This window comes from Camarhynchus parvulus, chromosome 17 (genome assembly GCF_901933205.1).
Source record: "Camarhynchus parvulus chromosome 17, STF_HiC, whole genome shotgun sequence".
NCBI classification, from domain to species: domain Eukaryota; kingdom Metazoa; phylum Chordata; class Aves; order Passeriformes; family Thraupidae; genus Camarhynchus; species Camarhynchus parvulus.
In genome coordinates, this window is record NC_044587.1 from 10,087,237 (window position 1) to 10,114,004 (window position 26,768).

Consider the following 26,768-nt stretch of genomic DNA (forward strand, 5'->3'; position numbering starts at 1 on the left):
CATTTGCTGACTTGTTTGGGTTTGTGTTCCCAGGCAGCAGATGCTGAGCTTGCCCCACCTGCTGCAGACTGTGCTGCACATCATCCAGGTGGTGGTCAGCTACTTCCTCATGCTGATCTTCATGACCTACAACGGGTACCTGTGCATCGCCGTGGCCGCGGGAGCGGGCACCGGGTACTTCTTCTTCAGCTGGAAGAAGGCAGTGGTGGTGGACATCACAGAGCACTGCCACTAGCACTGGGTGTGCCACAGGCCTCTCCACCCCTCTGCTCCCTGCCAGTACAGCCACCCGAGGACTGGAGCATTCCTAAGCTGCCAAGAGAATCATGATAAAGAAAATCAACTGGAGTTCACTACAGGTTCCTGGAGGGGTGCAGGGATGTGAGGAGCTGGGACACGCTGCTCCCCTTGACTCCTGAGAGTCCATGGCAGCCATTCTTGGCCAGGATTTGCTTTATTCTTAGATTATGCTGTGATTGAAATTAGTTGGCTGACAGAACTGTAGACATTATTTTAAAAGGAAAACAAAACAATTTTATTTTTAAATTGTAAATGCTCATCATTGAGGGTTTAATGAGCAGTAGGAAAAGATCAGTTGCCAATAATGTGTGAATGGTTGTTTTAATTTTGATTTTTTTTCAATGTGTACATAATGCCAGGGGAGAAGATTGCCCTGGCATTGTGGCTTTTGGGGCCAATGACACCTTTTGCTGTAGGACTCAGCCTCAGAGGAAGATTTGGTGCTGCACATCAGACACGCTCAGGTGTGTCCTGGCAAGGGAGGACTTTGACCCAAGGATGTGAGCTGTGTGCTTCAGGGATTGGATGAAATTGCCCTCCAAGCCCATCAGAGATGATGAGTGTTGTTAATCTGATGTATCCAGCAGCTTTACTCAGCCTCCAGGGAGAGCACTTGAGTTGGGCTGCTTTCCCTTGTCAATTATGGAACAGATAATGGTTCTGTATTTACAGGGCAAAAAGATTCCCAATAAACCATTGAACCCACAGGTACTTCATGTGGAGCTGCACCTGGATGGAACTAGAGCTAAGCTTTGGGTTACTAGAACTGGTTCTGTAAATGAGGCAAGAGCTAATAATAATTTCATGACACTAAAGTTAAAAGGGCTGGAGGGTATTCGTGGCTGGAGGTGAAGAGGGAAAACAACCACATTCCTGTAAAGGAGAGATTTGGGGAAGAGGAAGGAAAATACAGGACTAGAGCAGCCTTCAGTGTCTTCTCAGGTGAAATTTGGAGCAGTGTGGGCTAATCAAAAAGTATTCCTGACCCAGAGGGCTCCTCTTTGTCTTGATAATCACAGTGTGCCCATGCTGGAGGTGCAGGTTCTCAGTGCAGTGGGGGACAGTGAAGAACTCAGTCAGAGCCGTGGGCTCTGCCCAGTGCCCAGGCAGGACAGGCTGTGAGGGGGCAGAACCACCCTCCTGCCAGGCCAGGCTTGGGGAGCAGCCCTGGTTTAGCACCTGGATGTTAAAAAGCTTGTGCAGAGCTGGAGGTGGTGGTGCAAAGGTGGTGTAAAGCTGGAGTCTTCCCTCTACCCAGATTGCCCAGTTTGTGCCTGTAACTGGCTGGAAGAGAAGAGTGGGAATTTGGGAAAGGCACTGAGAACAGGCACCACTTTCAGACTGGGACTGGTGTCTGGGACATGCCATGAGAACAGGGAATCCTGCTGGATAAAGCCTCTGGGCACACACAGGAAGGGTTTTTTCCCCTGAAGATGCTGCTGGTGACTTGTGGCAGCAGCTGTGTGAGGAAAGCTGATCTTTGGAATGATTTTTTAGCCCCTAAGCCTTAAGAGGGTGAGGCCATCCCTGTGTGCCTGGGTGCTCCACGGTGCTGGTGCTGCTGTCCCTGCACAGAACCCACCCTGCCAGCCTCTGTAAGGAAATCCACAACTGCTGCTACCAGGGCTTGAATTGCCCCTCCTGAAAGCCCTCCTGGGCTGATGCCAAGTGTTTATTTGGACATCTTGTTTTCTCTGGACAGTGCAACTTGAGAATAAAAGGAACTGAGTTAAAAGCAGGCTTAGGTTCCTATGTAGCTGCTTTCTGTAGCAAATTCACATCTGGGTGAGAGAGGCAAAGTTATTTTCATGGAAAAGTTCTAGCCACCTCCTGCTGAGGGACAGGAAAAGTGCTAAAGTGCTTCCTTCCCCAGTCTGGTCTTTGAAGGGAGTTCTGTCTGTGACAGAACCTCCTGGTGCCCTCTCTGCACCTGTCACAAAGGTGAAACTTTGCTGTGCCCTCCAGGCAGTCATGGAGGGGAAACCTCACCCTCCCCACCCCTGGAGAGCTGGGAGGAATGTTAGTGTTGGACAGAGAGAATGGACAATCCCTTCCTACTGCTGCTGGAACTGAGAGGAAATCTGAGTGTTTGTCAGAGAGAACTGGAGCTGTTAAAAGCTGGAGATGGTGGTTGATGTGGGAGGTTTGCACCCCTGAAAGATCTCAGGGTGACACTGCCACTGCTGCCATTGTTTTTTCTGGAAGGGGCTGGAATTGTTGCCATCACAATCACAGGCTGGAGTGAGGAGTGGCTGTGTGGTGGCACTGGTCACCTCATATACCTCTTGCTGTGTCTTTCTTTGGAACAGAAGCTGCTTGGCCTGATCTTGCTGTCACCTTTTAGCCACTTTTCTGTGTATCCAAGTGGCCAGACTTGAATTCTCTGAGGGATGACTTGGAGATCAGGCTGTGGCTCCTCAGTGTCAGTCTGGTTCTTGTTAAGCTTTTCTGCCTCGTTCTGCTTGTACCACCTGTGCCCCTGGAATTGTTTCCCCCCAGAATGAGCTTCTCTTCTGCCCGTGCTGTCCCAGAGAGGGCACAGAGCTTTCTGCAGCATGCACAGGGAGGGGACACTGCCCTGGCAGGGCTCGCCTGGCACGAGGCTCTCGGGTGCCCCAGCTGCTCCCACAGCCTGCACGAGGGGAGGTTTGCAGGGAAGGGGAGAGGGGAGGTGGCTGAGGAGGGCAGGTGAGGCTGTGTCCCCTGTGCTGAGGCTGTGTCCCCTCTGCTCCGAGCTCCTGGGGCACACCTGGGGAAGGGCTGCTCCTCCTGCCATGGCTGTGCTTTCCCCAGTTCATTGTGACAATCCAGAGCAGCCATCAACCTCCCCTGTCCCAGCCTCCCCCTGCCACCAGATGCCAGCACGGTGTGTCCTCAGCCGGGCTGCTGTGTGCTGTGGCAGAGCCTGAGCAAAGCCTGAGCTCCCTCTGGCGGGATCGGCAGCTCTGGGGCAGCCCCAGCCCCTCTGCTGAGTTCAGAGCTGTCCTGGTAGCCCGGGAGGGCTCCAAGGATGACACACGTGTCATGCTCGGGTGTCTGTCCTGCTCGGGGGTGACACCCTGTGCCTGTCTCTGTGCCCTGCACATGCTCTGCCTCCGCAATGTCACCGAGGAGGGAGCTCAGAGCAGCCGGGCCCTGTCCCTCAGAGGGCTTTTGTTGCTTTTCTTTGAGTGCCTTTTGAGTTCGTCTGGAGCCAGTCCCACCCGATCCAGCAGGATTTCTAGTTTTGTTTACAGTGGACTGTCAGTTTTGTTTTTATTCTTGCTCTTTGTGGCGGTAACTTGTCTGATGTTACTGTGAATATCAAGAATCTCCTGTACATAATTAACCAATAAAATAATTGCATTTTACTCTGGTGGGGCTGTGTTTTGGGAACAGTCCTCAGTGCAACCCTCGGAGGGAGCAGCAGGGCCCAGAGTTCCTGTTCAGGTGCTGTGGGGTGGGTGAGGAGCAGCATCCCCTGGGCCTCCCCAGCTCCCTGGAGCTGCTGCAATGGGAACGGGGGGATTCACTGAGAAATCTCTTTGTTCCAGCTCAGTCACGCTTTGCAGGTGTGGGGAGGGATGTGAAGAGGAATTGGTGCCTCCCAGATCTGCCTGCCCTTGGGAGGAGTTTTATGGAGTTGTAACAACCTCTGAGGTGTGCTCTCAGAGCTGGAATGGCAGCCCAGCAGAGCAGCCCCTGATCATTGTATGTGGTGTTAGACAGGAAATGCAGCTCTTTGCTAGGCCAGCCTGGGGCTCTTCCCAGTTGGAAAAGTTTGAAGTTCTGTACATTTTCCCAGCCTGACCTGAAATTTGATGCATCTACAACATAGAAAGCCTGCATTTAACTGAAGTTCGCTTTGGAGGAATGGTGAAAAACCAGCCCTGGTCATTGTGCTGGAGATGGTTGGAAACAGCCCTGGCCAGAGGCAGGGAGAGCCTCCAGCTCCTGAATTCAGGCCCAGGGCTGTGGCAGCCTGCCCTGCTCCTTGCCCAGGCTGCAGGGAGCAGTTTCCTCAGCACCAAGAGGCTGCTCAGGTTTTTAAGTTGCTTCCTTCAGTTCACCCCAGTGTGTGCCAGACCCCTCCTGTGTGGGCTCTGCCCAAACCTCACCTAAATCAAATCTGACCTCACCCTGCCCAGCACCTCAGGAGGCTAAATCCAGGCACCTGCTGAAGACATCCACGTGCCCTTGGCCTTTCCAGGTGCCACCAGCCACAAGGAAGTGTTTGGTGGCCTTTGCTTCAAGCAGCAAACAGCCCTGAGCTCCAGTCCAGGGGTCACAAACCAGGGCAGCTGGGGGACAGTGAGCAGAGCTGGATGGAGGTGGAGCAGGGAAGTGCAAAGGAAAAGCTGCTCAGAGGATGGGCTCTCAGTCCCCATGATCCAGGCCTGCAGCCACTCCCTGCCCCGGCCCCGTGTGACACAGACTGAAGCTCTGGGGATGCTTTTGGGACTGGCTGATGTCACACAGGGGATTCTTCCCTGCTCGCCTCAGGAAGGACAGAGCAGTGCCTGGCACCCAGAGCTGCGGCACCTTTATCCCAAAACACTCATCAGACACTGCCAGCACCTTCTCCTCAGTGGGGCCACCAGGGTAGGGTGTCCATTGTGTCTATTTCCCTTGTGATTTGACTGGAATAAAGCTTGCTGGTTATGGGCCAATAACTATTTCAACCCCAGTGTAGCCATGATATTTTCTGAAAAATCCTTTCCTTAGGAAATTTTTCCTGAGAAGCTGAGAGGCCTCAGGAACAAAGTGTAAACAATGGTTATCTGCTGCTGTGGAATGCAACAGGTGCATCTGTGATTGGTCTCATGTGGTTGTTTCTAATTAATGGCCAATCACGGTCAGCTGGCTCAGACTCTCTGTCCGAGCCACAAACCTTTGTTATAATTATTTTTTTCTATTCTTAGCTAGCCTTCTGATGAAATCCTCTCTTCTTTTAGTATAGTTTTAATATAAAATATATCATAAAATAATAAATCAAACCTTCTGAAACATGGAGTCAGATCCTCATCTCTTCCCTCATCCTTGGACCCCTGTGAACACTGTCACACCCCAGTACTTTTGATGTTACAGCAAAAGGATTTTTCCCAAAAATAGTAAAAAAAGACAAAGAGCAACAGCCAGATTGCCATGTAAATACAAGCACCTTTGAACCAAACCAGATTTTACAAAATTCCCAAAATGATAAGATGCAGAGATGATTCAAAAGATTAAAAATTATTAAGGGGGATTTTGTGTATGTGTGTGCTATCCACATGAGCCTAATGTGTGCAGGCATGTTGATGAAACTGAAAACAACTTGAAAAATTGGTGTTTGTTATCATTTAAAGATTTGTGCTTTCAAGAGTTCTTTACATTTTTCTGATGCATTTAGCAGAATAGAGAGGAAAGTACAGAAGGAAAGGAAAAGAAGAATTAAGTTCTAAAATCGAGATCTCCTTTCAGACACTTCTGATTTTAACACCAAATACTGTGGCAAACAATTCTATGAACCAGCTCATAGGTGAGCTCTATGAAATACAAATTACTAGGAAAATGCAGGTTGTGAAAGAAAAGCAAGAGAAACCTGTGGGTTTGCCTAGATCGAACATTAAATAATAAGATTGATTTTCTCGGGAGGTTTAGGTGGCCACTCCACTGGCTGGTTTAAGATCACCAGATCACTTTCCCAGAGGATCCTCCCGCGGTGTTTTATCCCCCTGCTCACAGGAGCAGGGAATGGTTGGCCCGGGTGTTTCCACCCCCACCGGTCACTGCAGCCGTTTACAGCAGCTCGTGGGATTATTATTGTTTTATTTAAAAAAAGTAAGTGTTTATATAAAACAAAACACTCGGCAAAGGGGCGTTCACGGGCGTGTTAACCAAACTTAAAAAACAAAAATGTAACAGCTCGGAGGGGGCACGGCGAGGCCCGCCCGGCTGAGGGTGCCGGGGCTGCCGGGGGTTCCCGGGGCTGCCGGGGGTTCCCGGGGCTGCCCGGTCAGAACTCGAAGGTGCCGAAGTGCGCGGTGCGGCCGCCGGCCTTGGGCTGCGGCTTGTACCCGATGCGGTCATTGATGAGCTGCTCGCGGCTCTTGTGCTCCGTGCCCAGCGCTCCGATCGCCGCCGCCTCCTCGCCGCCCGCCGCCGCCTCGGCCTCGTCGCGCTGCTTCCTGCGGCTCTGCGGGCGAACGGGCCGGTCAGGGCCGGAGGCGGGCCAAGCCCCCCGCGCCCGGCCCCGCGCGCACCTCCAGCTCCTTCCGGACGCTCTCGAACTCCTCGATGTCGTCCAGCTTCAGCTCCAGCCGCGTCGGCTTCCGACGGAGCATCGCGACCGGCGGCACCGCGACCGGCGGCACGACCGAGCGCTCCCGCCCTCAGCGGGCTCCGCCCGCGCCGCCACACCTCCCGGCGTGCCCCGCGCGTACCGCCCATAGCGGGCACTGCATCTCCCGGCGTGCCCCGCGCCTACTGCCCGTCCCGCCACACTTCCCAGCGTGCTCTGCGCGTTCCTCCCTTAAAGGGCGATGCAATTCCCGGCGTGCCCTGCGCGACTCGCCCTTAGCGTGGCCGCCACTCCTCCCGGCATACCTTGCACGACCCGGAAGTGGCCGTGAGGCGCCGGAGTCTCGAGCGCGGCGAGTCTCGCCCCGTTCCCGCTCTCTGGTTCCCGTTCCCGTTTCCTTTCCCGGTTTCTTATCGCTTCCTGGGCTTGTTCCCGGTCCTGCTCCCGCCATGGCCACAGCGCGGGCACCGGCGGCGCGCGGCGGGGCCCGGCCCCCCGAGGTGAGTGTCCGGGAGATGGGGGCGGCTCCGGGCCCGCAGGAGCGGGAGAGGCCGCGGGGGTCGCGGCTGCTGTTGCTGTGTGGGATTTACGGTGCCCCGGTGACAGCGGAGCTTTAAAGGAGCCCACAGGCTCCCGTGTTTTCCTGCACTTGTACTCAGTCCGGGTTGCTCTCCCGGGAGGTTCGTGTGAGGCCTCTCCGGGGGAGGGAGCCGGGCACCGCTCACTCCCCACCATTCCAGAGGGAGCTGGAGCTGGGGCTGGGCATGGCATCGCTCCTGGCTGTGCTGGTGCAGGAGGAGGAAAAGCTCCGTGTTCTAAAGCTTTCTCAAAAAATACCTCTGCAGATAATAAATAAAAGGGACCCACCATTGCCTGATTCCAGAAATTTAATGTGGTATTTTACATTTGTGCTTTGGCCTTCAGGCAAAAACCTCAATGTCCAGTGGCTGCTCCATCCCTGGCAGTGTCCCAGGCCAGGCTGGACAGGGCTGGGATCAGCCTGGGGCAGGGGGAGGTGTCCCTGCCATGGCAGGGCTGGCACTGGTTGGGCTTCAGTGCCCCTCCAACCCAAACCAGGCTGGGATTCTGAGAGGTCTTTGCACGGTGCCCAGCCCTGTTCTCCTGGCACAGCCAGGCTGTTTGCTGTGTGTCTGTCCCCACGCTCTGTGTGCTCTGTCCCTCACTCTGTGCCCCCTGTTTCTCCCTGCAGCCCCCCAAGGCCAAGGCTGCCGAGGAGGCCGAGGCTCCCCCGGCCAAGCGGGCGCCCATCTTCTACGGGAGCCTGGAGGAGAAGGAGCGCGAGCGCCTGGCCAAGGGCGAGGCCGGCCTGCTGGGCAAGGAGGGCATGAAGGCAGCCATGGAGGCTGGCAACATCAACATCAGCAGCGGTGAGCATGTGCAAACACCCTTTGTTATCCCTCCCCGCAGATGTGACACTTCCAAATGTCTCTGCTTGCTCTCTGGGCATCACCTCAGAGCAGTCAGGGGTGGGCGGCTCTGTGCTTGGATCTTCCCATTCCAGAGGGATCCGGGGCAGGGGGGCTCTGGGGGGGCTGAGGGAGGGATCCAGGGGCTCTGGGGGGGCTGAGGGAGGGATCCAGGGCTCTGGGGGGCTGAGGGAGGGATCCAGGGGCTCTGGGGAGCTGAGGGAGGGATCCAGGGGCTCTGGGGGGGCTGAGGGAGGGATCCAGGGCTCTGGGGGAGCTGAGGGAGGGATCCAGGGGCTCTGGGGGGGCTGAGGGAGGGATCCAGGGGCTCTGGGGGGGCTGAGGGAGGGATCCAGGGGCTCTGGGGGGCTGAGGGGGGATCCAGGGCTCTGGGGGAGTGGGGGGGATCCAGGGGCTCTGGGGGGCTGAGGGAGGGATCCAGGGGCTCTGGGGGGGCTGAGGGAGGGATCCAGGGGTTGGGGGCTGAGGGAGGGATCCAGGGCTCTGGGGGAGCTGAGGGAGGGATCCAGGGGCTGAGGGAGGGATCCAGGGGCTGAGGGAGGGATCCAGGGCTCTGGGGGAGCTGAGGGAGGTGTGCCATGTCCCTCTCTCGGGACTTCCCAAACCCTCCCGTGTCCCTGCTGGGGGTGGCCCTGCCGGGGCAGGGGACGCTCTGGGTGCCCTGCAGAGGCCCCTGGCAGCCCCAGGTGTCCCCTGGGCCGTGCTGGCTGCCTGTGCTCAGGCTGTGTGTGTGCCCAGGGGAGGTGTTTGACCTCGAGGACCACATGAGCGAGCGGCAGGCCGAGGTGCTGGCGGAGTTTGAGCGCCGCAAGCGCGCGCGGCAGATCAACGTGTCCACGGACGACTGCGAGGTCAAGGCCTGCCTGAGGGCCCTGGGAGAGCCCATCACGCTCTTCGGAGAGGGCCCTGCGGAGCGCAGAGAGAGGTGCTGGGCCTGCACACGGGGAGGGGCCCCTGGCAAACCCCAGAGCTTCTCCTGGCAGTTGGGGTGCAGAGAGCCCTGCTGTGCCACAGGGCAGCTGGGAGAGCTGGGGGTGCTCACGTGGAGAGGAGAAGCTCCAGGGAGAGCTCAGAGCCCCTGCCAGGGCCTGAAGGGGGCTCCAGGAGAGCTGGAGAGGGACTGGGGACAAGGGATGGAGGGACAGCACACAGGGAATGGCTCCCACTGCCAGAGGGCAGGGATGGATGGGATATTGGGAATTAGGAATTGTTCCCTGGCAGGGTGGGCAGGCCCTGGCACAGGGTGCCCAGAGCAGCTGTGACTGCCCCTGGATCCCTGGCAGTGCCCAGGAAAAGCTCTGTGTTCTAAAGCTTTTTCAAAATATACCTCTAGAGATAATAAATAAAAGGGACCCAACATTGTCTGATTTCAGCAATTTAATGTGGCTTTTTTTTTTGTGCTTTGGCCTTCAGGCAAAAACCTCAATGTCCAGTGGCTGCTCCATCCCTGGCAGTGCCCAAGGCCAGGCTGGATGGGGCTTGGAGCAGCCTGGGACAGAGGAAGGTGTCTCTGTCCATGGCAGGGCTGGCACTGGATGGGCTTTAAGGTCCCTCCCACCCCCAACCAGTTTGGGATTTCTGTTCTAAGGACCCCAAGGCAGTGGGAATGTCACACTGGTATTTGTTAGGAGAGCTGAGAATTCCCTGACTAAATCCAGCTTCATGACTTCCCTTCCAGATTAAGGAACATCCTCTCGGTGGTCGGCACAGACGCGTTAAAGAAGACCAGGAAAGATGATGACAGGTCCAAAAAGTCCAAAGAAGAGGTGAGGGTGTCTCCTGTCCCCTCAGTGCTGAGGGAGGGATGCTATAGCCAGCTCTGATATATCCAGGACTCCTGCCCTTGGCCAGTCTGTGGATTCTCATGTCATCCCTTCAGATTTTTTCTGTGATGCCCATTTCAGCAAATCTGTGGCAATGTTTGCTCTCAGTGAGGAGCACCAAGTGTGGTTTTTACTCACAGACCCTGCCCTGTGCTGCTCTCTGTGTGCAGACCAGGAGAGCAGGTGTGTGGGCTCTTACCTACTGGAGCAAGTCCCTTTCTTTCCTTCACACTTGGGAAGAAAAAAATATGTTCCTGCTGCTGCATCTGTTTCTGCCTTTGATTGCTCTTTCTGCTTCTGTCTCTCTTCTGAGTCTCTTCTGCCTTGTTATTTTTGAGCTGTAGTGTAAGAAAGAATTGGACTTTTTCTTTACTGGGTGCTGTGTAAACAAGGAGGCAGTTACATGTCAGTAGGTGCAGATGAGTCAGGGTTCAGCTGGAATGTTGAGTGAAGTGGCAGCACGACAGGATTGGATCTGTAGGGCAGAGAGTTTGATTTATCTCTCCAAATCCCTTTTCCTGGGGCTTAGTTATGCAGAAGGGCCTTAAAAAGAGGCCAGAGCACAGCAGGGTTTGGGGCAGGTGCTGCTGGGAGGAGCTGAGGGGAATGAACACAGGGGCAGCAGCACCAGGGCTTTTCCATCAGTTTTATTCCTTTTTTACAGTATCAGCAAACCTGGTACCACGAGGGCCCACGCAGTCTGAAAACAGCCAGGCTGTGGCTGGCCAACTACTCCCTCCCCAGGTGAGAGAAACCAGAAAACATTTGTCAAATGCAAGGGCAGATCCTGCTGTGGGGAGCACAGGAAATCCAGAGAGTGGGGAGGCAGGTCCAGTGAGCCCAGAGCTGGAGCTCTCAGGGGCTGATCCAGGGAAGAGCAGAGCAAAGGCATTTCCAGGAGCAGGGAAGGGGCAGTTCTGGGGCTCTCACTCACCTCTGCTCTCCCCAGGGCAGCGAAGCGGCTGGAGGAGGCCCGGCTGCTCAAGGAGATCCCCGAGGCCACCAGGACATCCCAGAGGCAGGAGCTGCACAAATCCCTGCGGGTGGGTTTGGCTTTGGCAGCTGCTCCACTGCTGTGCTCACGAGGTTTGGCTGATCCTCAGAGAGCCCAGCAGGAATTCAGCTGCCTGAGGTGCTGTCCACATGCACATCAGTCTCTGCAGTCCTGGGAAGTTCTGCTTTTCCTCTTTCCCTGTGTCTCTGAAGCCTTTTCTGACTCCTTCAGAGTGCTCCAGGGAGATGTAGTTTATCCCTGTGCATGGCAGAGGGTGCACAGACATCCCTGTCCTGCCTTGCCACTCACCTGTGAGGCTGAAGGAATGTATTCCTGCCTTTGGCTGGGGAGCCCAGGAATGCCAGGGAAATACCAACTCTGGGTGCTGAACGTGGTTGGGATGACTCTGAGATGCCCTTTCTGAGCATGCTAAGCCAGATTCCCAGCTTAACCAAACAGAGAGGCTCAAGCAGAGCGTGTGCTGCCCCCCTAATCCTGTTTACTCCAGAGGATTTGCTTCTCCCCTCTGCCCTGTCTGTCTGGTTGGATTCTTTGGATGAGTTGTGGGCAGATGCCAAACTCCAGCCAGCTCTGTGTCAGAGCTGCAGCTGCAGAGCTCTGGGGCTGGGGGCACATACCATGGGTGGTTCTGGGGGGCTGAGCTGTGCCCCCAGGCAGTGCTGGGCCAGGCTTGCCCTGGCCCTCCTGCCTGGAGCTGGAGTGGCTCTGAGGGGCAGCATCTCCCTTTGAAAGTGACTTTCCAAGGGCCTCTGCCTCCTCCTGTGCACGTTTGCCTCCCTCACCTCAAGCTTTGGCTGGGGATAGCTCTGGGCTGGTTGTACTTCAGTCATTTATTGATGATTTTCTTTGTCTTTCTTGCAGTCCTTGAATAACTTCTGCAGCCAGATTGGGGACGATCGCCCGCTGTCCTACTGCCACTTCAGCCCCAACTCCAAACTGCTGGCCACAGCCTGCTGGTGAGCCTGCCTTGGCAGCACCTGCTCTGGGGGCTGGGAGGGCACAGCAGTGGTTTTGGAGCCTTGGGAGTTGTGAGAGGCTGCTCTGAGCTCTCATCACCTCACTTTAGAGCTGAGCAGAGATTGATTGATCTGAGCTGGTTGAACAAGAACATTGATCTGTCCCTTGCTGTCCTTCTCCACTGACATCCATTCCTTGTGTTCACAGGAGTGGGCTGTGCAAGCTCTGGTCTGTGCCTGACTGCAACCTGGTTCACACCTTACGAGGTACTGAGGGGCTCTCACTGAGGCTTTTGGTTCTTTTGTTTCTCTCTGTGCTGAGCTCCCACATCTGAATTACTTTGTGGTTTAAAATGTTGTGTTCAGGCAGATTTCTGTCTAACTGAGAGCATCCCTTGGCTTGGGAGCATGGGAATGTGTCATATAATGAGAAGGGAGACCTGGCCTTCAGCTCAAACCTCAGCTCCAAGTTTGCTGTTTCTGTTTCTGAACAGTTTGGTTTGGTTTCCAAACCTGGTTTGTGTTACTTGAGTTACAAACAGCAGCAGTTTTGGGCAAGTCACTTGACAACAGTGAGGTTCTTTGAGTAGTGGTCACAACTTGGACTAAATACAGATGTGAGGACAAATCCTTTGATTCATATATTGAATTTTTGAGGGTTCCAAACCTTCATTTTGGATGCTCTGCCTTGGGTGCTCCTGGAAGTGCAAGTTTGGCTGTGGGTGACAGGGCAATGCCACCCAGCACTGAGGACACAGTGAAGAGTTCACTGGCACCTCCCTCACCAGTGCCAAGGAAATGCTGCTTGTCTGAAGAATTGGCCAAGATCTTGTGGCAGATTCTAAATTTTGGTTTTCTTTCCCTTCAGGACACAGCACCAACGTGGGGGCCATCGTGTTCCACCCCAAGGCCACGGTGTCCCTGGACAAGAAGGACGTGAGCCTGGCCTCGTGTGCAGCTGATGGCTCTGTCAAACTCTGGAACCTGGAAAGGTCAGAACCATTCCAGATGTGCACAGCTGCAGCATTGCTGTGCTGGGGTCCATTCCATGTTCCTGCAGACATTTACCATCCTCCTGCCAATATGACCTTTTCTTGTAGCTGCCCCAGTGCTCTCCCTGGCCTCAGTATGTGCCACCCTGTTCAGCAGAAGGGAGATCACCCTGATTAGGGAGCCAGGGGGAGGGAGATGGTCTGAAAAGAACTGAGGAAGAATTGCTGCTGGGCATTGCTGAACTGCTGGGGGTGATGGATGGAAGGTCTGGGGACTGTTTCATTTTAACAGCTCACTTAGGAGAAAATTGCCCCTCTTGGATATTAAGAAATGAATTTTTGAGTGGTTGGAAAGCACCAGGATTTGGAGAGGGATTGACCAAATACACAACCAGGCACAAAAAGTTCTGCCTGTGCTGCAAACAAGTGGCTGTCAGTGCACAGAGGAGCTCTGGCAGATGGGCAGCACCTCCCTCAGGCCTGGGGAGAGGAGAAGGGTTCAGGTACTGAGCCTCAGCATCACCTGCTTGAGAAGTGGAGCCTGCAGGGCTCCTGGGAGGGGCAGGCAGCTCCCAGTTGTTTATCCTTAGCTGAAATCAGTTTGTAACAGCAAAAGTGCCCCTGTGGAAAGGGACAGGGGGTTTGTTAGGCTCATATGACCACGTCTCTTAATTAACCTGTTGGAAAGAAACTTCATTGCTGTTCAGGTGGTGTGTGAATGCTCCTGACCTGCTGCTTTTCATTCTGGGAGAATAAATGTCCCCTCCATCCTGTCTGCCTGCATCCTGCAGAACAGCAGGAGTTGCTGCAGTTCAGAATGTTGTGTTCTCAGAACTCCCTGCAGTTCAGGTAGTTCATGGTTTGTTTCTGTACTTCCAAAAGTGCTAATGACAAGGACCTTGTTAATTTTCATTAATAATCATCATCATCCCAGGAGAGCTTTACAGCCAACAGGAGGTGTGGAGAAAGGGTTTCACTCAGAGCTTGGAGTGTGGCAGAGTTCAGAGTCATTGGGTACAGCTCTGATGTTCCTGCCTGGTTTGGTTTCCTCAGCAGAGCTTCTGCTGCCATCACAATGTGTGAGCAAAGGCCTGGCTCGAGCCAGACCCCAGTGGCCAATGGTTTGTTCTGTGTTTCAGTGATGAGCCCGTGGCAGACATCGAGGGACACAGCATGAGAGTGGCCCGTGTGATGTGGCACCCCTCAGGGAGGTTCCTGGGCACCACCTGGTAAGGACACCTGGGCACTGGCATCCACAAGTGACCATGGGCTGGTCACCATGGCTTCCAGAGGTGACCATGGCTTCCAGAAGTGACCATGGGCTGCCCAGCTGGTGGCCCTGTGGTGTCAGGGCTTGTCCACAGCAGGGCAGGGCTTGGCCATTGTGACCACAGCTGGGCTGCTGCAGTGTCAGGGACAGGAGGTCATTGGGATTTCTTTCCCTGCCCCTGTGTGAGATACTGGGAATAAAATGCTCCCAGGGTTGGTGAAATATCCTGTTGTTCTCCCTGGACTTACATGGAGACCAGGGGAAATAGCCTCAAGTTACACCAGGGAAGGTTTAGGTTGGATATTGGGGAAAAAATGTCTTCACAGAAAGGGTGGCCGGGCACTGGCGCAGCTGCCCAGGGGTGGAGTCACCATCCTGGAAGTGTTCAAAAAACACCCAGATGTGGCACCTGGGGACGTGGGTTAGTGGTCAATGTGGTGGTGCTGGGTTAACACTTGGACTCCATGCTCCTGGAGGGCTTTTCCAGCCTGAGTGACTGTTATTAAGGAGAGCTTTGTTCCTCAGCTACGACCACTCGTGGCGCCTGTGGGACCTGGAGGCGCAGGAGGAGATCCTGCACCAGGAGGGGCACAGCAAGGGCGTCTACGACATCGCCTTCCACACTGACGGCTCCCTGGCTGGCACCGGGTGAGTGCCCGCTCTGCACCAAGGGTTTTACTGGGACCAGGGATTTCTGCTGGGCAATGGCTCCCACTGCCAGAGGGCAGGGATGGATGGGATATTGGGAATTGTTCCCTGTGAGGGTGGGCAGGCCCTGGCACAGGGTGCCCAGAGCAGCTGTGGCTGCCCCTGCATCCCTGGCAGAGCCCAAGGCCAGGCTGGGCAGGGCTGGGAGCAGCCTGGGACAGTGGGAGGTGTCCCTGCCATGGCCAGGGTGATCTGTAGGGTCCCTCCCAGCCCAGCCCAGTGTGTGATCCTGTGCTTGCAGAGGCCTGGATGCCTTTGGCCGGGTGTGGGACCTGCGCACGGGCCGCTGTATCATGTTCCTGGAAGGGCACCTGAAGGAGATCTATGGGATCAACTTCTCCCCAAACGGGTAAGGAGGGAGCTGGCACTTATGTGGGAGCTCTGAGTGTAAACTCCACTCCCTGAACACTGCTCTGCCTCCCCTCCTTGGCAGGTACCACGTGGCCACGGGTAGTGGGGACAACACCTGCAAGGTGTGGGACCTGCGGCAGAGGAAGTGCATCTACACCATCCCTGCCCACCAGAACCTGGTCACCGGCGTCAGGTTTGAACGTGAGTCCCTGCTGCTCCCTGTCCCTCCCCTCTGGCAGCTCACATGCACACCTGCAGCTCAGCAAGGCCTGTGCTGCTGAGCAGGGATGTCATGTTTTCATTGCAAGTCTCACTTCTCCCCTTTCTCCTCCTGTGCAGCCAACCACGGGAATTTCCTGCTCACGGGCGCCTACGACAACACGGCCAAGATCTGGACCCACCCTGGCTGGTCCCCCCTGAAGACACTGGCAGGGCACGAGGGGAAGGTGATGGGCCTGGACATCTCCCTGGATGGGCAGCTCATTGCCACCTGCTCCTACGACAGAACCTTCAAGCTCTGGACAGCTGAGTAGCTCAGAGGGACTGGTTATGGACTGGGACAGGGACATTAATGACTTTTGGTTGCTTCTTTATGTTAAAGAAAAAAAACAGGAATCCAGTGTTTTACAGCATCTGCAGTCATGGCTGCTCTGGAGTTTGGGTGTGTTTGAAGCACCACTGTTGGCCTGGGCTTGGTTGGTGTCAAGTCTTGGGGCTTTTCCCACATTTTGGACTGGTTTTATACTGCAGGTACCACTTTCTGCTGTAATTTGATCCATGTACTTCTACCCTCCCTTCCAAGTTCAGCTCCCAGGTGTCCTCCAAACATTTGCAGTAACCACAGAGCATCTCAGGTTTGGGGTGTGGTTCAGCTTCTGTCACTGCCCTTCTCACCTTCCTTTTTGGTAGGAGTGTGACTTCAAACTTGATTTGCATTTAGAGAGAGCCCAGAGGGAGAGGCATGTGGTGCCCTCCTTCCTCTGCCTCCACACAGGTGTCTCTGGATGGAGATCTGCATCCCCCTGGATTCACTTAGAGTAGATGTCCAAGGCCAGGGAATCTCTTCCAGGTACCACTTTGTGTCCTACTCCATGAGTTGTCCCATGGACTGGGTGTTGCAAATCCATTTCAGCATCTCCTGTTTGGGGTTTGCTGTGTGAGGTCATTCGGTGTAGGATTGTCTTGTTCTGCCCTGCCCTGGGGAGAGCTTTTGTACTTGTTTGTTGTTTAAATTGAGGTTTTGCAAATAATGTGCCCTGGAAGATCTAAACAGCTTTTGAATGTGTATCCTGGGCTCTGGGTCTCACAAGGAATGGAGAAATGACAGGAATTTCACAGTGCACAGTTTGATTTCTGATGGTGTGAAAAACAGCTGAGGGGAGATTCTCAGGGTCTGCAGCTCCTCCCGAGGGACAGCTCCCATCTCTGCTCTGGGACAGGGACAGGAGCCAGGGCACGGCTGGGGCTGGGCCAGGGCAGCTCAGGCTGAGCTCAGGGCAAGGTTCTTCCCCCAGAGGGTGCTGGCACTGCCCAGGCTGCCCAGGGAATGGGCACGGCCCCGAGGCTGCCAGAGCTCCAGGAGCCTTTGGACAGCGCTGCCAGGGATGCCCAGGGTGGGGTTTGTGGGGGGCTGGGCAGGGACAGGGGCTGGGCTGGGGGATCCTGGTGGGTCCCTTCCAGCTCAGGAGGTTCTGTGATTGGATGGAAACCTTCAGGAGCAAAGAGAAGACAGAGTCATCTCCCTGTTGTTAGCTGGAGAGCAGCTGTGTGTTCCTTGGGAACGTGAGCAGAGTTCCTTCCAGGGAAAATACGATGGAGTGAGAGGTCAGCAACTAACACAAGAATTATTTCATTGCAGTCTCCTCTGGTCCAAGCCCAGGTCCAGCTGTGTGTGCTCAGCCTTGGTCCTGGTGTCTCATCTCCTCCCTGTGCCCAGCCCGTGCCTCTGGTTGCAGGGAGCCTTTGTAAGGAAAATGCAGGAGGCTCAGTCAGGAGCAGGAGCTTGGCCTGAAGGCTCCCAGGGTTTGGCTTTTCTCCTGGACAGCTCTGATGCCTCCCTGTCACCCACAAAGCAACCAGCAACTCAGGCACAGAGTCCTTGCTGCCCACCGTGAGGGCAGCTCTTGGGGGTCACCTCCCCTCCTGGGACAGTCTGTGACAGGGACTTCCAGTGCTCAGAACGCTGCCACCTCCTCCAGGGACAGTGTCTGATGGGGTTCCAGTGCTCAGAACGCTGCCACCTCCTCCAGGGCCAGCTCTGCTCCGCCCCTCACTCGGAGCACGTGGATGCCGGAGTTGGAGCTGGCGCAGAGCAGGGTGGAGCTGTCGCAGGCGGCCAGCGAGGCCAGCGGGCCCGAGCCCTCGAGGCACAACGTGGCCAGACAGGCTGCAAGAGAAGGGACAGGGAGGGAGGCTGAGTTTGCTGAGGTGGGACAGGGCCACACCAACCTCCCAGCTCCAGGCTCTGCTCCCCTGAGGTGGGTGAATGCTGCCTGGATCCACGCTTCCAACACCCTGGGACGTGCCCCTGGTAGAGAGAATCACCCCTGTGCACCGCGCAGTCAGGCCGTGGCTGACAGGGATCCACACTGGGCTCAGGCTCTGCCCCTTCCTGGGAGGGGAAGCAGGGCTGGATGGACCTACAGCCCCCACTGGGCAGAGCTGCAGGATGTGCCTGGAGCCATTTCCAACACTCCTTTTTCTCCCAAATTTCTTAGTTTTCCTAAGGGCTGTGCTACACTCACCACATGGTTTTGATGAATCTCCAAGAGGGAAAGAGAAATAAGATTTACACAGGAGCCTTTCTGTTTGTGTCTGTTATTAAAACCCCTGAGACAGTTTGTGCAGAGACCCCAGCCTCAGGCTGAGCTGCAAACAGAGCTGCCCTTGGCCTGGGGCCACAAGCAGCTGCCTCCTGTGACCTGCACCCTTCCCAGAGCAGCTGGATTGTGGCTCACCCAGCTGGGAAGGCAAGAGGATCAAAGCTGCTGCCACCCCACAGCCACCCTGGGTGCACAGGCAAAGGAACAGGTAAGAGAACAGAAGGTCCTTCTCTGCAGGAAAGCCTCAGGTTTCTATTTTCATCCCATCTTAAATGAGTTCCCTTGGAGAGGGGCTTAGCCCTGGGAAGTGTCTAATGCTGTGAAGCTGAACAGCTCCCAAGAGGTCTCTGCCTGCAGCACAAGGGTTACTAAGAACCTGCTGCCATGGCAGGGCTTGGCAGGCAAACAAACCCCTTTGTGTCCAACTCAGGGAGGGACTCACCCTCACCACCAGGTTTAACCCCAAAATGCCCACAATTTCCCTTCAAGAGGACAACCAAAATGAGGGTGTTGGCTGACCAGCCCTCTGTCCTCCAGTACAAATTCTATTCCTTACAACTTTCTACTTGTACCTGCAGAAATCTCTGGAGTTCCCCTGTTCTTTTTCCTTTCTATCATTTGTCCTTTCATGACTTAACTGGGATGTATCTTTAAAAGCTGCCTGGTAATTCTTCCCTTCAGCTGAGAGAAGTTCCCTGTCAGCTGAGACATGCAGGTCCTTCATGTTTGTTGAGCCCTGGGTTTGCCCCGGGCCATTTCTCCACCCTGCCCTGCAGGCTTGGAGTGAACTCCAGAGATTGCAGCAGTCACCCTGCCCACCACCACGAGGAGACAGAACTGGGGGAAGTGGGTTTGTCATCCAGGAGAAAGGAGCACAGAGTGGGCAGGAGCCTCCCCTACCTGCAGTGCCTTGGTCCCAGACCTTCACTGTGCTGTCGCTGGAGGATGTGGCAATGCTGGGGGTGAGCGTGGGGCTCCGGGGCAGGAAGACACAGGAGGTGGTGGTCTGGAAATGCCCTTTGTACTCACACACTCGGCCCCTGGTCTGCCTCAGGTCCCAGAGCTGCAGAAACAGGCAGTGGTAGAGCCCCAGCTCTGCCAGCATGGAGTTGTTTTACCGAGACAGGAAGGTGGGTTGGGATAAAGAGCTCCTCACCAATCCTCAGAGTGCCAAGGCTACTGCCCTTGCCCCTGCTCATGCTCACAGTCCTGGAGAACATCAAAGCCCAAAGGATTTTCAACACTGGTGACTGAGGACATGGCATGAGGACACCCATTGGAGCCAACAAGCTAAGACTGTGCAGGCAGATAAGACGTGTCCAGCCTGCTCCCATCCTCAACCCTGCCCACCCTGGGATGGGATAGTTTCATCCTCTTGATCTTCACACACAGGGCTGAAAATCTGCAGGACTGAATCCCTGGTTTGGAAACACCTGGAGCAAGGGATCCCTTACAGGATTTCTACAAGAAGCTTGTTTTCCTCAATGGCATCCATTGTTTTTTCCCTGTGTGTTTTACTGAAATGAAATTCAAGACTGATTTGGGTTGGAAGGAACCTTAAAGACCACCTTGATTCAACTCCCTGCCATGGGCACAGATGCCACTCACTAGATCAGGGTGCTTCAAGCCCCATCCAACCTGACCTTGGACACTTCCAGGGATGGGGCAAATCCCAGTGGTTCAATCACAAGGAACAACTGCTGCTATTCCCCGAGCAAAACTTCCCAAAGGGACAGGCAGGAGGACACCAAGGCCAAGGCAGTGGGAGCACTCAGGCCCTCGAGCAGTGCTGTGCTGCTCTCCCTGTCTGCAGTGGATGTGGGAGGGGAGGGAGCAGAGCCCAGGGCTGGCTGGGGCACTCACGGTGGCCTCGGCGCCGTGGCCGGCGGAGCCGCTGCTGCTGCTGAGGCAGTACCGCCCATCCTGGCTCACGTCACAGCACGTCTGGATGTGCTGCTTGGCTGGGAACGTGTGGGCCACCTGCAGCTCCCGGCTGTCCCACACCCTGCAGGGAACAGCACAGGGACCCTGAGGCATCATCACCGCCGTGGGTTCCCTCTGTGCCCTCCTGCACACCCTGGCTGTGCCCTCAGCTGTGCCCCGGCTGCTCCCGAACTCTCCCTGCATTTATCCATGCTGCATCACTCTCCAGCTTTCTTTCTCACAAATTCTCCTTTTCACCTTCAGTCACCACCCAGTGCTGCTCCAGCAAGGAGCTGCTCCCTGTGCCCTGCTCCCAGCCCCTGTCCCTGGCTGGAGGTCACACTCCCAGGCCCAGGTGAGCTGGCAGGTGCCGTTTAGCCACAGTAGCAGGGGTCACGACAACCAACCCCACAACAGCCTCGGGCTGAACCTCCCTGCTCTCTGGCCACAGGGAGAATTTACCTGGTGGTTTTGTCCTCTGAGGTCTGGATGACATAAGGCTCCCCAGGAACCCAGCACAGGTGTGTGACCTGTGGAAAGGGAAGGATGAGCAGGAGCCACCTCCGTGCAGCCCAGGCTGTGTCTGCCTGAGGATGGAACTGCTGAGCTCCCATCCTCTCCCTCTTCCTGCTGGGTTGGGAGCTGGAAATGTTGGATGAAGACATTTTCTGCTCCTCTGCCAGGTCCAGTCCCAGTGGGGTGATTGAGGCTGGGAGGCCAGCAGCAGGACACAGAGCCATGGGAGCAGGGACAGCACAGGCACCAGGGCTGGTACCCACACCAGCTCTGGGCTGGTAAAGGAAGGAAAGCAGCCCCACTGCACAGAGCTTGTTCAGCCAGGAGAAAAGAAGACTCAGGGGATCTTTTGGCCCTCCAGAACTCCCTGACAGGAGGGTGCAGCCAGGTGGGGATCAGGTTCTGCTCCCAGGGAACAAGCAATGAGAAGAAATTGCCTCAGGTTGGGCCAAGGGGGGTTTAGGTTGGATATTGGGGAAAATTTCTTCGCTGAAAGGGTAGTCAGGCATTGGCACAGCCTCCCCAGGGCAGGGGTGGAGTGACCATCCCTGGAGGGATTTAAAAGCCATGTAGATGTGGCACTTGGGGATATGAGTTAGTGGTGGCTGTGGCAGTGCTGGGGGAGTGGCTGGACTCTGTCTTAGAGGTCTTTTCCAACATCAGTGATTCCATGACTCTGCGTGCTTCCAAACAGCTCTGAGTTAGAGCACTGATAAATTGCCACGAGTCTCTTGGTACCTTTGTGCTCCTGGGTTTGTTGTTACCTGGAGAAGAATAACCAGCCTCAAGCTGAGCCTGCCCAGGTGCACAGCATCCCAGGGGCTCCCTTTGGCACCAAGCTCCCAGAAAATTCCCTCTACACAGCTCCATGTGTGAAATAACAATGTAGGCAGAGAGATGGATGATGGGATGGGATTGGAGGAACCAGCAGATCCTACCAGGTTCCTGGAGATTGCAGCTCTGCCCACACACTCCCCGGTCTCGGTGTCCCACTTGCACACGGTGTTGTCCCGGGAGCCCGTGCACAGCTGGGAGGCATCTGCAACCACAAGTTAACATCAAAAATAGGGCAGGAAACACTGCCAGTCAGTCCCTGGGGACTTGGGAGTGTGTTGTCCCTCACCTGGGCTCACAGCCAGTCCAGTAACAACCAGGTCATGTCCTGGGAAGTGCTGGCTTGGCCCCGCAGTCCCGTGAAGCTCCCACATCATCACTGTCTTGTCCCGGGATGCACTGAAGACTCTGCTGGAGTCGAGGGCTGAGGTGACCTGCCAAGGACAGAAGAAGCTGCTCATCCTCACACCCAGCTCACAGGGAGAGCACAACTCTGCTGCTGTCCTGCCACAGCCCAACACATGCAGGAACATGACTGGGGAGAGCCTGGCCTCCCAACTCTGTCCCATATCCCCTCAGAGCCAGGGATGGTGGATGGGTGCTCTCAGGTCTTGTTCTTAGAAACCATTCCTTTTATAGGAAAAACGTCCTTACTGTGGGAACTCTGCACATCACTCCGGATGTGAGGAGTCCCCCGAGACCACGTCGAGAGCCGAAACCCCGTCAGGGGGCTCGGAGATCTTGGCATGATGCCCAGAACACTTGGTGGCTGGATTTCGATCCTGCAAATGAATTGCCAGTTTGGTATGAGGGCTGGAAGGTGTCACAGGTTTAAAGGGTGTTTTTATAAGGTGTACACAGGGTGAAAATATAAGTTTTAAAAATTTTTGTATAAAGGTAATGGGGACAAGATGGAGGGAACAGGGCGTGTCTCATCCTTCTTCCTTCTTCTTCTTGTTCTCCATCTTCTGCTGTGGTGTTGGCACTCAGGGATTGGTTTGGGGAAGGGGTGCACTGTCCAACATGGGTGATAGGTATTGGAAGGTAAAGGTAAATATGATATACGTAATTTGTGGTATAAGAGACGGAGCAGCCTCGGGGGCGGTCGGAGAGCGTCGTGGCTGCCTTGCTGGTCAGACCTCTGTCTGCCAGGAAGAAAATTTTGTAGATAAGACTTAATAAACAACCTGAAGACCGAACAGCAAAGAGTCCAGTCTCATTCTTCAGAGCCTGGAGTCGCTCCCTGGACCACCCAACTCACCTTGGGGGCAGAGAACAAGCAGCCGACCCCGAGACTTACAAACCCAAATGAGCCCAGTGCACAGCTGTTTTGAGCACTGAGGTGAACAAAGTCCCCTTTGTCTTTGCAGTACCCACAGCCCAGGGAACCCCTGTGGAGGTGCACTGGCCACACCACACACAGCTACAGCCCCTCTGCTCTCCAGAAACCTGCTTGGCTTTGTCATCCCCATTCCAGAAAGGAAATTAAAGCCCTGCTATTCCCAGAATATGCCAGCTATGGCACATGGTGTGAGTATTCCCAGAATGTCTCAGCCAGGCATGGCTGATTTGTGGAATAATGTCAAGTCTAGCAGAAGTAGGCCTGAAGAAAAGTGAATGGCATCTCTGCATCAACAGCCTGACCTCATAATTCATCCTGAGCTTCTGCTATACAGTCTCTTGGAGGGGAAGACAAGCTCACATCCAGACCTCCTGCAGCCCTGTTTAGTCTGAATGCAACACTCCATGCTGCTTCCCAAAGTATCTTTTGGGACTTTGGGAAAAACCTAATGTGTTCTGATCACAAAATCATGAATCATTAAGTTTGGAAAAGACCTTTAAGGTCATCCAGCCCAACCATCCCCAGCTGGACACCAGGAATATCCTGATCCCACCTTTCTTGTGGACGACAGACCATTGCTCCATCATTCCTGGCTCCCCAGCTCTCACCTTGGTGACCTCGCGCTCGTGGCCGGTGAAGCGGCGCAGGGCAGCCCCAGATCTCCAGCTGGACACAGCCACACTCTGCAGGGACAGGGACAGGGGTCAGCATGAGAGCAGGGCAGGGAGGATATGTCATACCAAGGCTTGTGCAGAGTCCACAGCACAGGGAACAGGTTCCTCTGGTTTTCAGCTCCTAGAGCATGTACAGCTGTCCTTAAAGACAGGTGATGTAAGAGTCAGTCTGGCGATCCCAAGCCTGGGTGGGAGCATTTGATGTGATATGAGCTCTGGAGAGGTTACAAAATTTGATTTCATGCACTTCAGGGTGTGCCCTCACTCTAAGCTCATTTTTCCTTTCTAAATCCAGGCACCAACACAGCCACCATCCACGGAAATGTTCAAAGCTCACATTTCAACCTTACTTTTGAAGCTGTTGATATATTATCCTGTCCCAGGGGATACCTCACCTTATCCCTTCCTCCTGACACACACAGGTCTGGTTTGAGGGCAGCCACAGAGGTGACAGCATCAGTGTGAGCAGGGCTGTGCTGCCGGGAGGCACCAGCGGGTCCCGTCTGTCCCACGGAGCCCTCGGCCCTGCAGAGGAACAGGGACAGCAGTGGGAGCTGCAGGGGCTGGCAGGAAGGTCAGGTGCCATTCCCTGGCACCTCTGGCATCTTCTGACATGACAACATCTGTCTTGGAAAGCCAGAGAGAGGCTGTGAGTGAGATGGAGCAGACCTATCCCAGCTCCAGAGCTCACATGGCTCAGGCTCAGCCTCCACAGTCCTCACATGGGTCAGGCTCTGCTGCTCCTTGCTGTGACACCTCCCCGGCCACAAGTCCCCCCACTGCCACCCTGTGCTGCTCTCCAGGCACAGAACCCTCTCCCTGCTGCCAGAGACTGAATTATTTCATCTTGGCCATAAAGGCTGGTGACAGGCTCTAAGGACATAAAGCAGTTTGGGTATTTGGGCCACAGAGCCACTCCTGGAGTTGTTCCCCTTCAGAGCTCTGCATCAGCCATCACAGAGCACAACCACTGCCATGGTTATGTGCTTGGCCATTCCTGTGACTGACACTTGGGATTTCAGTCCCCCCAAAAAGCTGAGCAGACTTTATAAGTGAGGGTTAGAAATGAAAATCTGGTTCAAATATCCAATAATGAAACTAAACCCCTGTGCTTGCCATATTCTCTGCTCATTTGTGCTCTCTTCCCTCTCACACCTGGTTTATTAACAAGACCTGATCTCCCAGCGTTGCTTTACCTGTATTTGGTGGTGTGGAAGCTGATTTTACTCTGCAGTTTCCCCATGGTCCTGGTAACCAGTGGTGGGTGTCACATCAGCACCTGGGGCACCTGCTGTGGGGACACAACCTGTGGGTGAGGGGACACGGCACCACCAGGGATCCAGAGGGGTTTCTGTTTGTCACACATACAGGATAAGGTGCTGGTAACATGTTATCTACATCCTAACTCCATTCAGAGTAAGGAGAAAACCTCGGAGGAGGGGACATCTGGAGGTCCTGAGTGGAACCTTTAGCTCAGAGCAGAGCCAACAGCAGGGTGAGCTCACCGGGACATCACACTGAGCTTAAAAATGCCCAAGCTTGGTGAGGCCACAACAGACATGGAGCTGCTGCCTGGCACTCTTTACACCTCCTGTTACTCCTGGATCTGGTCTGGACTTCCATACATCCTGGAGATCCCAGTGTTTGGCTTGGTGAAGGCAAACACCTTCAGACTGAAGCTGTGCAGCAACTGGTGGGACCAAGTGCAGGCACAGGCAGCCCCTGCTCAACTGAGGCAGCCCCAGCTCAACTGAAGCAGCCTGGCAATGCTTGAAGCAATCTTTTCCCTGAGCTGAGGAACACTTTGGGAAGAGTTTCCATGTCCATACACCGGTTCCAGGCACGGCAAGACCACGTGGATAACCCAGATGTGTTCAGCAAACAGCTGCTGGCCAGGCTGGTCCCTGCCCAGAGGGGTCAGCACAGCCAGAGCCCGCAGACCCAGCCAGGTGAGGAGCAGCACCTCCCCCATGTCCTCACAGACCCAGCAGAAAGCAGTCTCAGTGACAGTGAATTGTCACAGACAATAACTGCCTGCAGCTTAGCTCAAGGCACACTAATTGGATTTAGTCTGCTGGCATGCCCATCTTCCACGGCTGCAGCATTTTGCTAATCAAAATCAGGGGGGGGAAAAGCCAATCTGCTTTTTCCAGCAAAAAACTGCTTGAAGGTTCTGCCCACCAAAAAAAAACAAAAGTGAAAACCAAATCCTGGAAGCACTGAGCAAAAGGTTTCTACAAAATTCCCTTTCTAATTTTACCCTGACATCCGTTGTGATTAGCAATTAGTAATACTCAGTTAATCTCCTGCTGTTCTATCCAGTAGTTTGCATGTTCCAAAGATGTGAGGAATGATCAATCTCACAGCTGAGGGGCTGGGTTAATTTGGCAATTTATTCTTTCAGTCAGACTGAGTGCCCCAATGGTTTCAGTCCATCAGGAATGTGATTTTTCTGTGACAGTGGGAGAACCCTGGAAGTTGCAAAACAAGACTCTAGGAAAAGCTAAGGCGGGAATTCTGAGTTTTTAATGATGGTTACTGTTTCCAACCAGCACTTACTTCATATTCATCCCTACCTGCACATCCGCTCACAGGGAGCTGCCCGAGGCCAGGGGAGGCTGCAGGGAAGGTGGGAGCTTTGTCCTGTGTCTCACTGTTCTCCTGCCTCTTCCTCACTGCAAGGAAGAGCAGATTTTTCTGCATCCTGGATGAGAACAGCGCTCAGGCAGGATGTTAAGCGAAGGTTTTGCTGTCTATATCCCAACACACGTTTATCCATCAGCTGCTCCACCACAAAGCTCTAAAAACTCAGAGATCCTACGACAACTGATCCACACCAAGCTTCACCTCAGCAGCCTGAGTTTCATGTTGGAGGATGCCCTTATCCTCCCTTCCCCCCAAATCCATCACTTGACAGAAATCAAACACCTTTTTTACTGAATTGCTTTTGAAAAATAAGCCATGCTGCTGCCTCCACCTGTCCAGGCTCTGCAGTGAAACCTGTGCCCTGGGATAAGGAATGTCAACAACTACAGCAGCAGCACAGGGACCCCAGCAGAGCTGCCCCATCCTCACGGGGGAATTAGCATCCCTCTGAGGAGGGTGTTGGCTTTGGGGAGAATGGGGGACATCCTGGGTTCCTGGAGCTGGGTGCGACCCACACTGGTGCTGGCAGGTCTCTGTGGATGGGGGTGACCCTGTGGGGTTAAATGGGAGCATCCTGGGTCTCTATGGATGGGGGTGTCCCTGTGGGGTTCAATAGGAGCACCGCGGGTCCCTGTGATGGGAGCACCCCGAGGGAGCCCCTCAAGTGCCATGTGCCGCTGGCAGGGGCGAGGCGGGGCAGCCCTCGGGAAAGGTTTGCGAGGAAAGGTTTGTGTAGAACCGCGTACCTGTGCTGGGGCAGCCCCGCGGCCCGGCCCGGCCCGGCCCCGCCGCGCACTCACCCTCACTCACCCTGAACGGCCCCGGCGCCGTCCCGCCCGTGCCGCCGCCCGCTGCCGGCTCCCGGAGGGGCCGGGCCGGGGCGGAGCCG

General features: G+C 55.0%; 4 protein-coding genes across 7 annotated transcripts in view; 2 read left to right on the forward strand and 2 right to left on the reverse strand.

The window, feature by feature from the left end:
• The window catches only part of SLC31A1 (solute carrier family 31 member 1), a 28,687-nt gene extending 25,037 nt beyond the window's left edge, over positions 1-3,650 (forward strand). For all 4 annotated transcript variants that reach the window (XM_030961278.1, XM_030961276.1, XM_030961277.1 and 1 more), the window contains exon 5: positions 34-3,650. In XM_030961278.1, the coding sequence (XP_030817138.1) occupies positions 34-235 (202 nt within the window). In that variant the 3' untranslated portion in view covers positions 236-3,650. The remainder of the gene's footprint in view (positions 1-33) is intronic.
• A 1,665-nt stretch (positions 3,651-5,315) lies between these two features.
• Positions 5,316-6,695, reverse strand: CDC26 (cell division cycle 26). The gene is made up of 2 exons (XM_030961455.1): positions 6,522-6,695; positions 5,316-6,454 (listed from the first exon to the last, which is right to left on the reverse strand). Exons 1-2 carry the CDS (start codon positions 6,600-6,602, stop codon positions 6,275-6,277), a joined length of 261 nt encoding a protein of 86 aa, XP_030817315.1. The 5' UTR covers positions 6,603-6,695; the 3' UTR covers positions 5,316-6,274.
• Positions 6,696-6,876: 181 nt separating this feature from the next.
• Positions 6,877-15,737, forward strand: PRPF4 (pre-mRNA processing factor 4). The gene is made up of 14 exons (XM_030961316.1): positions 6,877-7,059; positions 7,770-7,947; positions 8,746-8,932; positions 9,686-9,773; positions 10,495-10,574; positions 10,780-10,873; positions 11,707-11,801; positions 12,010-12,068; positions 12,670-12,793; positions 13,933-14,022; positions 14,589-14,711; positions 15,013-15,120; positions 15,205-15,323; positions 15,462-15,737. Exons 1-14 carry the CDS (start codon positions 7,009-7,011, stop codon positions 15,653-15,655), a joined length of 1,590 nt encoding a protein of 529 aa, XP_030817176.1. The 5' UTR covers positions 6,877-7,008; the 3' UTR covers positions 15,656-15,737.
• Positions 15,738-17,339: 1,602 nt separating this feature from the next.
• Positions 17,340-26,744, reverse strand: WDR31 (WD repeat domain 31). Its single transcript, XM_030961505.1, has 11 exons — positions 26,690-26,744; positions 25,810-25,908; positions 24,430-24,524; positions 23,629-23,758; positions 23,168-23,242; positions 21,507-21,651; positions 21,322-21,422; positions 20,330-20,397; positions 19,808-19,949; positions 18,845-19,007; positions 17,340-17,508 (listed from the first exon to the last, which is right to left on the reverse strand). The coding sequence occupies exons 3-11, from the start codon at positions 24,474-24,476 to the stop codon at positions 17,348-17,350; spliced, it is 1,032 nt and encodes a 343-aa protein (XP_030817365.1). The 5' UTR covers positions 24,477-24,524; positions 25,810-25,908; positions 26,690-26,744; the 3' UTR covers positions 17,340-17,347.
• Between the last annotated feature and the right edge of the window lie 24 nt (positions 26,745-26,768).